Source organism: Nematolebias whitei, chromosome 19, assembly GCF_014905685.2.
Source record: "Nematolebias whitei isolate Nwh7 chromosome 19, NemWhi1, whole genome shotgun sequence".
NCBI classification, from domain to species: domain Eukaryota; kingdom Metazoa; phylum Chordata; class Actinopteri; order Cyprinodontiformes; family Rivulidae; genus Nematolebias; species Nematolebias whitei.
The window spans coordinates 30,044,108-30,059,778 of record NC_056516.1 but is presented as its reverse complement, the minus strand read 5'-3'; the positions used below and the strand labels follow the sequence as shown (position 1 = coordinate 30,059,778).

The following is a 15,671-nucleotide window of genomic DNA, read 5'->3' as shown; positions in this document are numbered from 1 at the left end:
TGGATCTTTTCCTGGATTTAATGTGGAGTCCATAACAAAAGTGACTTGTTTCAAACCAACGATGCAGAGTAGGAACTTGAGATTTAGTCAAATGCATGAAGTATTTCATGTATCAGCACCCCATTGATTTAGCACATCAAATGTATTCAAATAAAAACACCAAACTCTGTATTTGCCATTTATGTTGTCTGTAAAAAAATAAAATGTTTTGACTGGCGTTAGCTTCCATTTTGGATTTCAAGCTCTTCAAATGAAACTCGGCTGATGTATATATATAACCTAGAGTGATTGAAAGTCTGAACACTTTAGAATTTTCTTTATAAATATGGCCAAAAACAATCAGATTTTTACACACGTCCCAAAAGTAGATTAAAATAAATAAAAATTAGACAAAACTTTTATACTTTGTCATTTATTCATTGAGGGAAATGATTCAATATTACATATTTGCGAGTGGTAAAAGTATGTGAACCTGTAGGATTAGCAGTTTTTTTTTTTCCATTCAGCCTTTATTTATACAGATTATTCCCATTGAGCCTCAGGGACTCATTTACAAAAGAGACCTGAATTTTTAACAGAGTGATGACAACAGTGGGCAACAATAGACAATCAAAAAAAAAAATGCAATTTTTTAACAAGTTAAAATGGCAATCAAAAGGAAATGTGACAAAAACAGATTATAAGGTGTTGTAGAATACTAAAAACAGGAACATGGTGTTTAATTTGAAGGTGAAATTAGAGTTGGGTGTTTTCAATCGATGGGATGATGATCAGGTGTGAGTGGGCACCCTGTTTGATTTAAAGAACAGGGATCTATCAAAGTCTGCTTAGACCAAAATAAATAACTTTTTGGTTTAAATTAAAAGTGTTATGTTTGGAGAAAGGAAAACTCTGCATTCCTGCATAAGAACCTTATCCCATCTGTGAAACACGGTGGAGGTAGCATCATGGTCTAGACCCATTTTGCTGCATCTGAGCCAGGATGGCTTGCCATCCTTGATGGAACAATGAATTCTCAGAGAATTTTAAAGGAACGTCAGAACATGTCCATGAACTGAATCTCGAGGAGGTGGGTCATGCAGAAACACAATGACCCCACACGTTGTTCTACCAAAGAACGGTTCCAGAAGAATAAAGTTCATGTTTTGGAATGGCCAAGTCAAAGTCCTGACCTTAATCCAATCCAGATGTTGTGGAAGGACCTGAAGCAGCTGTTAATGTGAGGAACCCACCAACATTAAGAGTTAATCCGTTCTGTACGGAGGAATGGGATAAAATTCCTCCTAGTCAGTGTGCAGGACTGATCAAGTTACGTTGTTTAGTTATTGCTGCACATGGAGGTTCACGTACTTTTGAAACTCATAAATTTGTAATATTGGATCATTTTCCTCAAAAATAAATGACCAAGTACGTTTTCCTCATGTATTTAACTAGATTCTCTGCATCTGCTTTTAGGATTTGTGTGAAAATCTGACATTTTATGACATATTTATGCAGAAATATAAAACATACTAAAGGACTCACAAACTTTCAAGCACCATTGTATAAAACAAATAGTTTTTAATTGGCAAACAAGTAAATACAGACAGTCAAAAGATTTCTCAGGTGTACAAAAATATCAGACATGAGACAACGGTAGCTACAAAGGAAGAATAAAGCCGTCATACCGGTTTTCATTCCTTACACAAAGTGAATTCATTTTTCAATTTCAATATTCAGTCATTTTTAGTCCCGATCCCTTTCCTCCAAGTCTTCTTTGCGAGAAAAACGTTTCAAGCTTTTAATCGTCCTTTAATGTTTCACATCACATGACTTTGCACGGATCTCCACCTGCAGTGGGAGCGGACACAGGAGACCCAGCAGCACCTCCCATCAGTCCGTCCAGACTGAGGCCCTGGAAGGCTCCGAAGAAGGACTCGTCCTTCACTGGTGCTGGTTTCCTGGCAGCAGCGCTGTGCTGCACGGAGAAAACAGGGTGATGATCGTCACATTGTGACAAACAAATGAATTAGACTCATTTTAAACGGTTCTCTCACCCTTGGAAGACAGTGGTGGCTCCTGAAGTGCGTTTTTCTCACAGTTCTTTCTGCATTCTTCTTGGCTAGAATGGCTTGCTGACGTTTCCTTTGGAAAAGGGCACAGAGCAACTTTAGGCATGGCACACAGGCAAACAGCTTATTCATGTGACCAACAGCCTTATCCTTATTACGCCACGGCTGTCCAAAGGTCAGGAACTGGTGGGTCAATATAAATGACAGTCAAAATACACACAAAAAAAAAAAACATCTAATGGGATTTTTATGCTCTGCTGATAAATGGATCAAAACAGTCAAAAACTTGCTTAAATGTACGATGAAACTTTCTGTACCTTTCCTTCTTCAGTTCATCCTGATACGCTCTGAGCCAGGAGTCTGGGACTTTCTGGTTGCTGCAGGGGAGGCTTCTCCTCCTGCTGATGCTCTTCCTGCGAGTGAAACTGCATCTGCGGACCGACTGGCTCCTCTTGGTGGAAGTTTTTTTGCCGGACATGCAGCTGGTGAACTGCTTCAGAGGAGCACCCAGCGACAAGAGGGACTCCATCTCCAGAACGTGATGGGTGGATCTGCGCAGGTTTAATGGATGTCTTTGCCTGGCTTTGCGGCAGAATCGGAATGCGGAATTAAACACAAGTTTGTTGAGAGAAAAAGGCTTTTATTTGTAGTAACCTGCAAAAAGAGAATTACAATAACCCTTAACTGATCTTTTATGAGTCGTTTACGTTATTGTTAAGAAAAAAAGACTGACCTGTTAGGTTGATCTGGCACATTCAGCGCGTTGCTTCTGAAAAAGCGGCGTCCGGTCGATGAATCCCTCCCAGGCTTTCTGTTTAAGACGTCTCTCAGGCTGCTCTTATGAGGATTCAACCGATGACCTTGCTAGCCTTCAAATCGGATTACCTAAAAACGTACAAGACGTTTATCTCATTAACAAACAGACTTGTGGAAGAAGAACCCGTGTTCACATTCAGCCAGTGAAATATTCTTCTATAATTTAACTTTACAGTTGGAGATTTCAGTTCAAACAGCTTCAAGACGTACTCGCTTTCCACTTAAGACGTTTTTGTCGTTGTTTAAATGAACTGTACTCAAAACGAGATTATTTGGTGAAACGGTGTCAGCGGAAGTCAGACAGATGGAGGGTGGAAAGACCTCAAAGGTGGCGTGACGCTTTGATGATGCAGAGAGGATTTCTTTGTTTTACCCCGACGACGTCTGTTCATTGACTGGAGACACGTTCATCACAGAGATGAATGACTCTGAGACTCATTCACAAAAAAAACCTCCAAATATGGAGCGATTTGTTTTCTTTTCTGTCCACATAGTCACAAATTCTGCTTAGAAACTTCCACTGGAACAATAAATCTATAATTATGAATTAAAAAAAAACAACCTTTGAATTCTATGCATCAATCTATTAATGATTGTTAGCTACAAACCTAACGTACATAAAACATATTAGCTCACATCGCAGTTCCTAGTTAACTTTCATGTTACCACACAAGCTGCTTCTGTTCAGCAGGGCAAGTTCTATGCTATCTTTAGCACAAAGCCAAGTATTTAGCAAGGATCTAATTTAGTCTAAGATATAAACAGCAGAGTAGGGGTCTAACGAACCCTTAGAAACACTTGGCTTCAAGCAGAAGGAACGAGGGCAACAAAGCAAAAGTAAACCAGGACATTACCAACAGATGGGAAAGCTTGTGTGACGGTGCATCTGGACACCTGTTGCAGATTATCCACATTTCTCCGTCTCCGGGAGATGGCGTGAAGATCGAGCTTTGTTTTGGAAGGGAATAAAATAGAAATTAGTGTCCAGCAAGAAGCTGGCATAGAATAACAAAACCGTTCCATTATAAAAAGCCTTAATGTCAGCTTAGCTTTAGGAAAATAAAACTGGGAAGCCTAGAATTATGAAACTGGAATAATTTAATGTTCCATAAACCAGTTACAGATGAGAAAATTATGAACTCTGTATTTAAAAATAACTTTTAAATGATCAGTCGTTTTTAATGGCCAAATTTAAAAGGAACTTGTTTTTTCGTTTAAGACTGAATTACTTGTCAGTTTCCTGTTTGCACACAAGCAACTCGTGCACTTGGAACAATTCAGTCAAAAAGAGATGGACTGGGAAACAACAAGTTTTTAAAGACAGGACACCACCAGTTATATACCAGCAGCCCAATATGCTACTGAAAGCACTATTAACCTTTGGCAAAAAGGACTTTAATTCTACACAATAATACATATATAGTTTTATATGCTTTCATTTGATACAAAAATTCACAAACAGGAAGGGACTGGGACCTATGACCTACTGGAACTCAAAATAAATACTACCAGCAGCAGTGTGCTTAACCTTAACGTAAATGTAAGTCAAACGTGGAAAAGGCAGTGTATGTTTTTGATCTTTGAATTTTATGAAAATTCTCCCACGACTGACGCTCGACTGCTTAAACGCAAAACAGAAACGTGCCACCCATCTCATCACTGTACACACCGTCACTCTTAGAAAACATTGAAGAATAGAAACACATTTATCCACAAGCCAGGCTACAGAGGAGCCTGCACGAGCAGTGTCCATCGCCGTCTTCTCGCTAGCAAGAGGAGCCATCAACTGGGTCAATTTTCACCGAGGGGGGCAAATTCTTTTCAGGACATAAAACAAAAAAAGAAACGCAACGCGAGTTTTCACTTAGCAACGTTAACAAAACTTGGGAGACACGTCAACGCTGGAGACAGCTGGGAGTATCCAAGGAAACGTAATAGTTCACATTAATAAATGACATTTCTCCATAATTCAAAGTATGCGGGTGAGAACTTGCTGAATATGCAGCTTGAATCCCTTTTTTTACCCTTTCCTTGGACTTCAGGACGAGAGGGTTCAGCTCCAAAACCGAGTTGTATCTGACGACTGTAGATCTGTTCGTTTCCTTGGAGAGGCATTACTTTCTTCGACGGTAGAAAGAAAGGTGTTCACAAGTCAAAGGGAAGACAGGAGCTGCATAGACGGCTACTTTGGGCGAAAATCATTTAAGATGTTCTTTTTCTCCACCTGACTTTCAGCTGTGACCGCAAGAAAGGATTGACGAGTCTTTTCCAGCCATTAACTGGGTGTTTTGGTCTCTCTGGTGCAAAAGCATGCCTCACGTGACTGCAGAGGTGAACATGAAAGGAGCAGGTTTGAGGAGCAGGAAGTGAGGAAGTCCATGCGTTAACGACAAACAACAAAACAAAATCTCAAAAGTCCAAGATTATGCGATTGCTCAACTGCTCCAGAAGCAAAGAACTTTATTTCTCCCGTGTTTCAGTCTTTAAAATTTGTGGGTCACCGGCTGATGTCCCGGTTTCCCTCCCAGTTCTTGCTGCCTGCTGCCTCACCGATGCTCAAGTTCTCAAAAAAAGGGTGTTTGAGGGAGTCGGCCAGGGCCAGCCTCTTGGAGGGCTCGTACTCCAACATGCTTTCAATAAGATCAAAAAACTGGTGGTGATCCTCTGCCTCAGACAGCAGGTACCGCTGACGGAAAAACAAAATGAAACGGGCATCAGTACCAAGAGACTTCAATTCCAGTCTGATTAAATTGATTTCCTCCCACTTACCCGTAATGGTTTGCAATTTTCTCTGACATATTTTCCTGACGATGAGCTCTCATCCCAATCCAGACGACCACGATAGAAGTACTTCTGCTTCCTGTTTAAGTGAGCAGTGTTAAAGCAAGTGCTGTTTGACACGTGTATGTTCTTGTCTCATGTATTTTACATGTGTACTCGCCTGGTTTTACGAATCATCCTCGAGGGCACTGGACCCAGGATTCTTTCCATCATAACCAAATGCTCCCTGTTGTCATGAGTCTAAAAGACAGAAGGAAACATGATGACAGTTCCCGTCAGTTTCAAATCTGTAGGTAGAGAATTGCATAAATTAATCTAGCACAGAAAAGGCTGTTTGACCCAAGGAAGTTTTAGGAAAAGGAACCCTACAGTTCCCACTGTCTGCTTCATGTTACTGAGCTCGTGGATCTAAGAGGAACCAAAAGGTCGTTGAGCAACTGAGGAGCCTGTCCATTTAAACATTTAAAAATAAACGTAAGATTAGAGAATTTGAAAACCTTTTCAAAATTCATCATGTTAAGTTTCTTACAAACGTAACAGTGATGTGATCTGGTTTTCTGTTAAGTGCTCTGTGATAAATCATTCTAGAGGCTTGATGGTTGTCGCAGCTGCTTGACACCAAGAGGTTACACAATAACTTAAAAGAATCATTGAGGGCATAAAACTGTTAAGGTAAATAATCAAACTTGATCTTTTCCTTTCTTCTTTCAGCTGCTCCCTTCTTCAGGGGTCACCACAGTGAACTAAGTTGCACAAAGACTTGGCAAATGTTTGTACGCCGGATTCCCTTCCTGACTCAACCACAGAGCACCGAGCTACCGCAGCCCTCTGTGTGGAGCAGAGAGCTGCCATCTAGGGCGCCCGGGGGAGCAGATGGTGGGGGTTAAGGGCCTTGCTCAAGGGCCCAGAGTGGGGCAAATGAGGGTGGAGGCAGGAGTGAATGCTTCATATTTTTTTTATGTCTGTACTGGGAGTTGAACCGGCACTCTTCTGATCACAGGCCCACCTTCTCTAGCCTCTGAGCCACCACTCCCCTAAGGTAAATAATCAGATTAGTTCATTTAAATGTATTAATCTAACATTAAATTTGCTTTTGCTACTCTGCTTACCACCTTAACGTTTTTCAAACTTTAAACAAGAATTAAAAATAACACCCAATAAATTTTACTCCATGTATTTTATAAAAATATCTGGCTGTGGGTACTTCATATACTACTGATAAAAACATAGACAAAAGCATAAATAATTAATGTTCGGACAATAAGTTTAAATTCATTAAACTGCTACAACCAGCGAGAATACAGCGTTGTTGTGTACCTGAAACAAGGTGAAACCTAAGTAGTACTCAAACAGAATGCAGCCGATACTCCAGACGTCACACGGGTGACTCCAGCCCAGTTCTAAAACAGACAGAAAAATGTCATGTGTCTTAAAAAGACATCACATATTGAGACCGGGACGATTCTACGCAGCTTTTCTGTTCAATGGACTTTTTCTTTTTATCCTGTCAAATATTTGGACCTCATCTTCTTAAAGTATAAACACAAACAGCCACGCCTCACCTAATATCACCTCGGGGGCACGGTAATGTCGTGTGGACACGATGGTGCTGTGGTGCTCGTGGTCAAAAGTGGCGCTGCCGAAATCCACCACGCGCACCGCGGTGCTTTTCACAGTTCGTTCTTCCCTTTTCTGCAAGACACGGAAAAAATAAATAAATAAATCAGACATAGTAAATTAAAAACTATTTTTTATACCCAAATACGTCAAATTTGCAGATGTGCAAAAGAAACATGCAATTTTACTTTTATCTTCTTACTTTTTAAATGAAAGCTTTTTTTATTATTATTTATTCATGAAACATATAGACGAGCTACACTTATCTGCAAATAATACATTCAATTTTAAACCATAATTTTATTTAAGTTTCAAAGGGGACCACAAAAATTAAATAAATCTTAACAAAATGTTACAAATTAGGATCAAAATTAAAACTATTCTTAAGACAAATCCAACAGTTATTACTCGAGAAAGAACTTGAACACAATAGGGAACAAAATAAACTTTTGAGAAAAACAAAGGAGCATCTTAAATCTCTAATCCACACGTTGAGGACATTAATTATTATTTATCTTCGCATTTTACAGTTTTCCTACCTTTTCTACATTGTAGGTCATTGTGAAGTCCGAGTTGACAAACAGGATGTTTTCTGGCTTCAGGTCTGTGTGCGTCAGCTTATTATCATGTAGAACTGTTAAAAAAAGAAGCAATTTTTAGAACCACAAAAGGTGAACGAGCCACCCATACGAAAACATTAATTACTGAACACGGTTGCTCTTTGGGGGTTTCTCATGACACAAAAGTGACTTACATTTCACAGCGAGACAGATTTGATAGGCCATGTGTCTGACCTGACCGATCGAGTACGGTAGATAGTTGTTTTCCTTCAGAAAGTCGAAGGTGCTCAGAGCCAACAGCTCAAAAGAAATACACATATGACCGTGGTAGTCAAACCAGTCATACATCTGTACACACAAGCTGGAAGACAAACAAGATACAGGTAATGTTTATAAAGCCAAGTGTTATTTTTTACCATTTAAACATTTAGCAGCTAAAAAAAAACATCAGTTCTGACAAATTAATTTGAACAAACAAAACTACTTCGGTTGGTGACGTTTCAAATAAGTGTTTAAGTTTCCTTATTGTGATGCGCATGGTTTCAGATAACGCAGAACATGTGTGTAAATAGTATATTTAACTGTGGTACTATTACTCACAATTTGTTATCAGGATCCTTTTCATTTATCTTCTCTAGTACATTAATCTCCAGCCGAGCTGCTTCCTTGTATTTTTCAACATTCTTGATAATTTTCAGAGCCACGTGAGCTCCTCCCCTGTGAAACAAAAACACAGCAAAGTCAAAAACCCAAACTGTATATGATGAAAACCAAAAGAACAGATAATTGTGCAACAAATCAATGTTATATTTGAATTAGTCGTTTTGTTTAATTGTGCATGAAGAATATAACGCCATTAATCGAGTTGATAATCTTAAATCAAAGCAGCACGTCCAAAAATGATGGATAGCATCAGTAATTCTAAATAAATAAAACTTAATTTGCATAATAAAATTTACTTCATGTCACTTTTTAAACAACCCAGTAAATGGAATCGGATACGAATTTTTATTAATGCAAATCTAGCAAAAAATTTAAAAAATAATTGTTTACAATTATTTAACATTAAAAACTACATCATACAGACAAATAAGAGTCACTTTTGTCCTTAATATTTAAACATGGTCTACCTAAGCAAAAGTAAACAATTACTTTGAGTCCCTTGCTTCAGTTGATTACATTTTACTGGTAATTGTAACAAGATTTAAATGCCTAGAATTAATCATTAACATTAAATACGTGCTGTCAAGCAACGTTTGCTAAACAGCAGTTTTCATTTTTGGCACACTACCACGATTCATGCAAACATATTTGGTAATTGAGTATAATTTGAGCCCTGACATAATACACAGCTGTACAAGCTAAATCTGAGCTTAACTACGGGTCAGACTGAAGAAGTCTTTCAGATGAAAGACGAAACGTTTCTACAATTTTTTTTGAATGTCCACAGGACCAGATGTAACTTTTTTAGATTTTCTACCTGGATTATTGCGCATACATCAGGATATGTTAACTACCGGTACTTTTATGACAAGGCAGAATAAATTCAGGATAAGTTTTTAATAGTCTAAAGAGTTTCATTAAAGTAAAACGGTGACAATCTTTAGTGCAACAGTACCATCTTTCTGCCAGACATCCTCTTCCTCAGACAAAATCTTGGGAGTGAGTTCAAACTTTTATTACAATTCTAATCACAATAAAGTGCAATGATGCTTTCTGTTTAAATCAAACACAACAACTATTCTTAACATGAGGTCTTGGAAATAAGAGCCCTCAGAGGTTGAAAGAAGTTTTTATTTCTACTAATGCACACCTGCGATGGTCAATGCACCGCATCACCCTCCCAAAGGTGCCTTCCCCCAGTGTGCTGACAATCTCATCTGCAACACAATAAAAAGAGAGAGGGAAAAAGACAAGGAAGTGGGGAAAGAAAGTACGGGAGCATTAGTATGGACTCTAGCAAGAATAGAGTATAAAAAAAGTGTAGACAGGCAAATCACAGCTAGCACCCATCTCTTTTTCAAAAACAAAAAAGCTGCCTATTGAAAATATCAGGTCCAATCATTGTGAGTTTGCTACGTGTACACATTATATATACATATATATACATATATATACATATACATATATATACATATACATATATATACATATATATACATATATATACATATACATATACATACATATACATATATATATATATATATATAAAATTAAAGGTAACTATGAAACACTTCCTCTGATGACTAAAATATCACTACTGAAAATCCTGACAAAATTTGGGATATTTTAACTCTTTAAAATAAATTGTTAAACAAAGATAAAAAAAAACGCTAAAACTGAGAAATACTTTAAAGTATTTCTACAACATGTTTAAGAATCAGTAAATGTAAATAAAAAATTTGTGGTTGTGCTAATATTGATTAAAATGGCTACACAGGCTAGGTGTGTATAAGCTTTCGATAACAATCGCTAAATCCACTGAAGCAGAAAACAACTAGCTTAAGTTACAGATGTAAAAACTGTAAGTTTTAGGCTAAAGCACGACAGAAACAAACAGCTACAAATTGAATTCTATGTTTAGGGAAATCAAACCTGTGAAACACAAGATGCTCCACAGATGAAAATCATAAAACAAGAAGCAGAATTTATCTAATGCCAAAATTCGTCAACGTCGTTGCAATTCACCCTGCTTCTTCAGCCAGAGTGAAGAGCATTCTAGCAAGGCTTCATCATCATCAGACACTCCCATGTCATGTAAATGCTCTACGATAATACTCATATGGAGAAGGGTTACGATAGAGTAGTGGCAGTGAGTACATCTCTCTTGCAGGACGTCCCCACTCCGACAGATCAGGTGCCCTTCCTCGTCGTCCCTCACACTCAGTGCCCGCGTCCGGCTGGTGCTCCGCTGTTTTCACACCCAAAACCGCCATCAGCAGGTCAGAACACGACCAGAGGGGAGGGAGGGGTTCAGTGTCAGCCGCAGCCACGGCATCAGGCGGCACAGGTAGATGCGGAGGGAGGAGGAGGTGGTAGTTGAAGTAGTTGAAGGTGGGTTTCATGGTCATGGGGCGATTCACGCATGACACCACGTGAAGGAAATATATAACGATAGGGATATAGTGCAAGGGAACAAGTCAAAGATCACATCTTGTCCTATGCTTCTCTTCCCCCCTCTAATTTAAAACCACAGCTGCTTACAAAAAAAGGAAGCAACTGGAACATCCATTCATCAAGGCAGAAAAACAGTAATAAAACTAAGACAACTGTTATGGTTGATTTCAGAATAAACAAGATAGAAAATGAAATGTCTGGATCAAATCTGTTTAAGAAGGACATTTTAATGCTATATCAGATTCAACCATTTACTCAGTTACATCAATGATACTTAATAGGTGTGGTTAAATCTATTCCACACAAAAAGAAACAATAATAACCCCAATCCTTTTATATGGCTCTAACTTCAGTCTTAATTCAGCTAAAATCTAAATTTCTCATGGAGTTTGGGAGAACATTTTCACTTTGTTTTCATTCCAGGCTGGCAAAACAAATGCTATAAATAACTTCCACCATACTTAAAAGATTTAAATAAAATCTTACAGAGAATATTATGTACTTTTTAATACAAAAACCTAAATGTGGCCAAGTGTAATTGGGCTTTCAAAAAATAGTGGCATTTTCACCGTGGATGTGTGTGTGGGGAGGGGCGTCACATTTGATTTATACTAAAGCACATCTAAAAAATGAAAATGTTCTGCCAAAAACTGTGGCCAATTTTAGTTAAAAAAAATTCAAATAAAACCAATAAAAAATGCTGACAGGACAAAAACAAATCAAAAATGTACTACTTACCAAATCCACGGGCTGTAAAGGAAAAAATGGTTACAAAGAAAGAGAGAGAGACAGAAAGAGCTGAAAGAAACTACAGGAGGAGAGAGGATGAGGAGTTAAAGAACCACATTGGACCTGGCTCTACTCACCGAGGAAGAAGGGCTATAGGACCTGGTTCTACGTCGCCTTCGTTTGTGCTTACGCCTGCTGCCCTTCCGTCTGTACGACTCGTCCCGTTCACGCTCTCTTTCACGGCCACGTCGGTAGTCGTACATGTTTGGGGAGAAGTCACGTGGATAATAGCTTTCAGCTGCTCCATGTGGCTCCCTATCCCGGTCTCGCTCACGGCTCTGATCCAATCGTCTGTATCCCTCGTAGTACCTTCGATCAAACGGTCGATGTTCTGTCGAGCGATTGTCATAGCTGCGGCTGCACAAATAAAATTAGGGAAATAAATTAAAGGATACAGCCAAACAATCAAACCTAAAAAAACAAGCTGTTTTTTTAGGAAAATATAAGACAAATCAAAATCTCACCACAAACATACCTCCTTGAGCGTAGATAGCTTCCCTCCTGTCTGTGCCCTCGACCCCTTCTGTCGCGGTCTCTGTCGCTACTGGAGGAGTTAGTGTGCGATCTTCTGTTCCGACGTCTTCGTCCCCTGTCTCTGTATCGATCTTGGCAGCTGTCTCTTTCTGAAGACGAGTACCGTCTATTGTGAGGCATCTGGTGATTTGTTGGAAAGACAAATGCAAAATTAATTGCTAGTTAAAAATCATTCCATACCTTGAAAACAAAGTGTCAGATTACATGTAAAAAATAAAAAAAAAATCTAAAAAAAGTAACACTTCGCCTCTTGTATAGTGACTGCTGGATATGGGCACCAGTGACCCAGAAAGAAAGAAGCGGGTAAAAAAATAATGGAGGGATGATTATCCTGACTGACTTTTTTTGCTCAGCATTTAACAAAGTTTGACATCAGCTCAGTTCTAGGGAGCAACAAACCTAAGGATTAACAAGGAAACAACATTCATTGTAGCCACCACCGTAATATGAGCTCTTATTTGCACAAACTTCTTTGTGGCTCTAAATAAATAATTGTGCAACTTGTTAGCATTTCTATCTGTTTAAGAAATGCAGAAACTGATGAAGCATTCTAGTGTTTTTTTTAATGGTTCCTTTTTGACAAGCACAATATAAACAAACCTTTCAACAAAGAATCCATCCAGAGGACCAGACTCAACTCAACCTTATTAACCTAAAGTGTTGATAAATGTTACAGTAACAAGCTCTTATTTTTCACAAAAACTTTTTTTAATTTTTTTTAAAGAGTGAAAGTAAGCGCGTTGGTTTAATGAGGGTTTGATCCAGCAGTAATCCTAATCAGGCAGGGCCTGGACATTTTGTCCTCTATTGGCAGGAAAAGCATGAGAATGCAGCTATCCAATATCAAATTAGTATTTGTAATCAAATGATATAAGCTGAGGGTGGCAGACTGATATACGAAGGAGGAAAAATGCTGTTCGAGTCGAAAAGAAAAGCTAACGTCCCCACCGTTGTGTCAAAATGAAGCAGGCAGCCTTAACATAAAAAACAGTCGCAGTTGGAGCGAGAGAGTGATGTTTAAAAAACAACTTGCATGATCATATTTATTTACTACAAATTTTGAACGTAAGCATTCTGCTTCAAACTGATGTAGACACATCGATAACTATGGTACTGTGACTTTAGCAATGCGCTGTGTCTTCAACTTACCTTGAGATTCAGAAGCTAAGCTCATTTGCTAACATTCCAACAAGGAGCCTTTTCAGGAACTAAAACCACAAAACATTACCGCCAAAAATGCCCTTAATGCTATTAATTTTATTAGGCACCATTGCATCAAATATTTCGACTTTCTTAAAACAACTTAGAAGCCCTACATTGATTACTGAGCGACGAAGCAGCAGTAGCAAACCCCGCTAGCAACTAGCTAATGTAAATAATTTGACCGCCATCTTAGCTGCGTTTGTCAGCTTCACAGCAACTATGCTAGCGAACATGCTAAAGTTAGCATCCGCCGTAGCACGGTCCCCTAAAACTGTAAAATATATTCACCGTTTTAGCAGCGAGCCCGGTGCGTTTGTCCCATAAAAAGTCCGTGGTGACGTTTGGATTTTGCTACTATCTTGTTCGTCCGCCTAAAACGCCCAACGCTCCGTCGCTAAGAGCTATTTTTTTTCCACCGTCTAAGTTCTGGTTCAAACTAGTGCGTCCGCAACGCCTCCCTGCGCTGAGTGTCCGGGTAGGGCAGACCGTCGTGTCATATAATCAAACCGCTTTTTTTAATCTAAACGTCAGCAATAATATTTGTTCTAATCAAAAGTAAGTTCCTAATAGTAGAACTGACATTCTAAAGTTTGCACAATTTTGATTGCATTAGGGGCTGAATGCAATCTCAGCTTTTAAGAGCTCAAAGTTTTACACTTATTAAATGACAAATATACTTCCCTGAAACAGCTTTATTCAAGGTTCCTTATTTGGCATTCCACCACGTGGTACATGTGGTGGAACGAAATTGTGTACACAGGGTCCCAGTTACGTCCAAATAAAGTATTAAAAAGAAAAACAGTAATAAGATCTAAGAAAAACGTTAAGCCACTAAGCACTAGTAGCATAAAAACAATACGCCGAAGAGCAGCACGAATAAGTCTGTGTGAGCAGATGAGTACGAATAAACGCAGCAACATGATGTGATTTTTCCACAGTGATTATTCTGGTTAGAGATTCATGAGTCTAACAGCCTCAGGGTAGAAGTTGTTCCTCAGTCTAGTGGTTCTACACTCAATGCGCCTCAACCTCCTTCCTAAGGGGAGCAAAAAGTGTGTGCTGGGTGAGTGGGGTCCTTCATGATGCAGGTGGCCCTCTTTCTGCATCTGGAGGTGTAGATGTCTGTGATGGTGGGGAGGCTGACTCCAACAGTCTTCTGTGCAGCCTTCACCACTCTCTGCAAAGCTTTTCTTTCTGCAGCTGTGCAGCCTCCATGCCACACGTTGATGCTGGAGCACAGGATGCTCTCCACTGCACACCTGTAGAAAGAGGTGTGGACTGAGCTTCCAGACCAGCTCACCTCAGCCACCTGAGAAATAGTCTCTGACGAGTATCAGGCTGGTGTCATTGCCCCAGCTGAGGTGGTCATTCAGGTGCACCCAAGTACTTGTTGCTGGAGACCACTTCTATCGCAGATCCTCCTATGTTGGGGGAGGGTTCCTTGTGAAGTCCACAGTTTCAGAAGGACCATATATGACCTCATTTGTGTTTACCAGTATTTAAAAACATATTAACTGTTGTATACTTTTAAACACTTTCCATTTGTATTTACACTATATGTTTTGGCTTTCTACTTAATTCTATTCTTATCAACTGGAGTCATCACAAATAACGAACATGTTTAACTAGGATGCTTTTCCACAGATGTTAAGACTGTTTACACAGGCACAATATTTGCAAGACTACTGCATTCTGAATGTTTATATAAAAATATAGTAATTTTGCATCTCGATATATGCATTGTTTGGAATTTTTAATACCATCAGTTTTAATATTCAAAGCAATGCTTAAAGTTTATCTTAATTTGATTTAAATTATATACACACACACACACACACACATATATTAGGGGTGCACCGATAAATTGGCCGGCCAATTTATTGGCTCCGATTTCCTTAATTTTGGGAAATCGGCCGATACTTGCATGAGAAACCCATTTTTTTAAACTTCATTTATATTTCAGAGCACGACCTCATGGCCAGTTAAACAAGTTTTTGTTTCTAGGATATTGTTAAAGGGTATGTTTTAAAAAAAATAAGATTGGAAAATTGAAGGTGCATTGTGACCTTATAACACCTGATCGTGCAGCTTATAAAACAAAATTGTATCGGACAAAACCGGAAGGTCAGACTTTTTAGAAAACGGTGATCGGCCAGAAAACTACAATCGGTGCACCCCTAATATATATATAAAGCTGTCA

At 38.9% G+C, this 15,671-nt stretch overlaps 2 protein-coding genes across 3 annotated transcripts; both read right to left on the bottom strand.

The window, feature by feature from the left end:
- Positions 1–1,606: 1,606 nt before the first annotated feature.
- On the bottom strand, positions 1,607–3,768 carry si:ch211-81a5.8 (uncharacterized protein LOC560648 homolog). The gene is made up of 5 exons (XM_037693376.1): positions 3,722–3,768; positions 2,785–2,936; positions 2,369–2,705; positions 2,037–2,124; positions 1,607–1,957 (listed from the first exon to the last, which is right to left on the bottom strand). Exons 3-5 carry the CDS (start codon positions 2,578–2,580, stop codon positions 1,805–1,807), a joined length of 453 nt encoding a protein of 150 aa, XP_037549304.1. The 5' UTR covers positions 2,581–2,705; positions 2,785–2,936; positions 3,722–3,768; the 3' UTR covers positions 1,607–1,804.
- On the bottom strand, positions 3,756–13,938 carry clk2a (CDC-like kinase 2a). 2 transcript variants are annotated; one of them, XR_005187584.1, is made up of 14 exons: positions 13,760–13,938; positions 12,210–12,388; positions 11,812–12,091; positions 10,649–10,739; positions 9,639–9,705; positions 8,426–8,542; positions 8,020–8,186; positions 7,805–7,899; positions 7,211–7,340; positions 6,966–7,048; positions 5,809–5,888; positions 5,637–5,727; positions 4,892–5,553; positions 3,756–3,815 (listed from the first exon to the last, which is right to left on the bottom strand). XR_005187584.1 is itself a non-coding variant. In XM_037693375.1 (13 exons), the coding sequence occupies exons 2-13, from the start codon at positions 12,386–12,388 to the stop codon at positions 5,365–5,367; spliced, it is 1,569 nt and encodes a 522-aa protein (XP_037549303.1). In that variant the 5' UTR covers positions 13,760–13,938; the 3' UTR covers positions 4,257–5,364. The 2 variants fall into 2 exon arrangements, 1 of the variants encoding a protein (XP_037549303.1); XM_037693375.1 differs by lacking the exon at positions 3,756–3,815 and having other exon boundaries at positions 4,257–5,553.
- Positions 13,939–15,671: the final 1,733 nt, after the last annotated feature.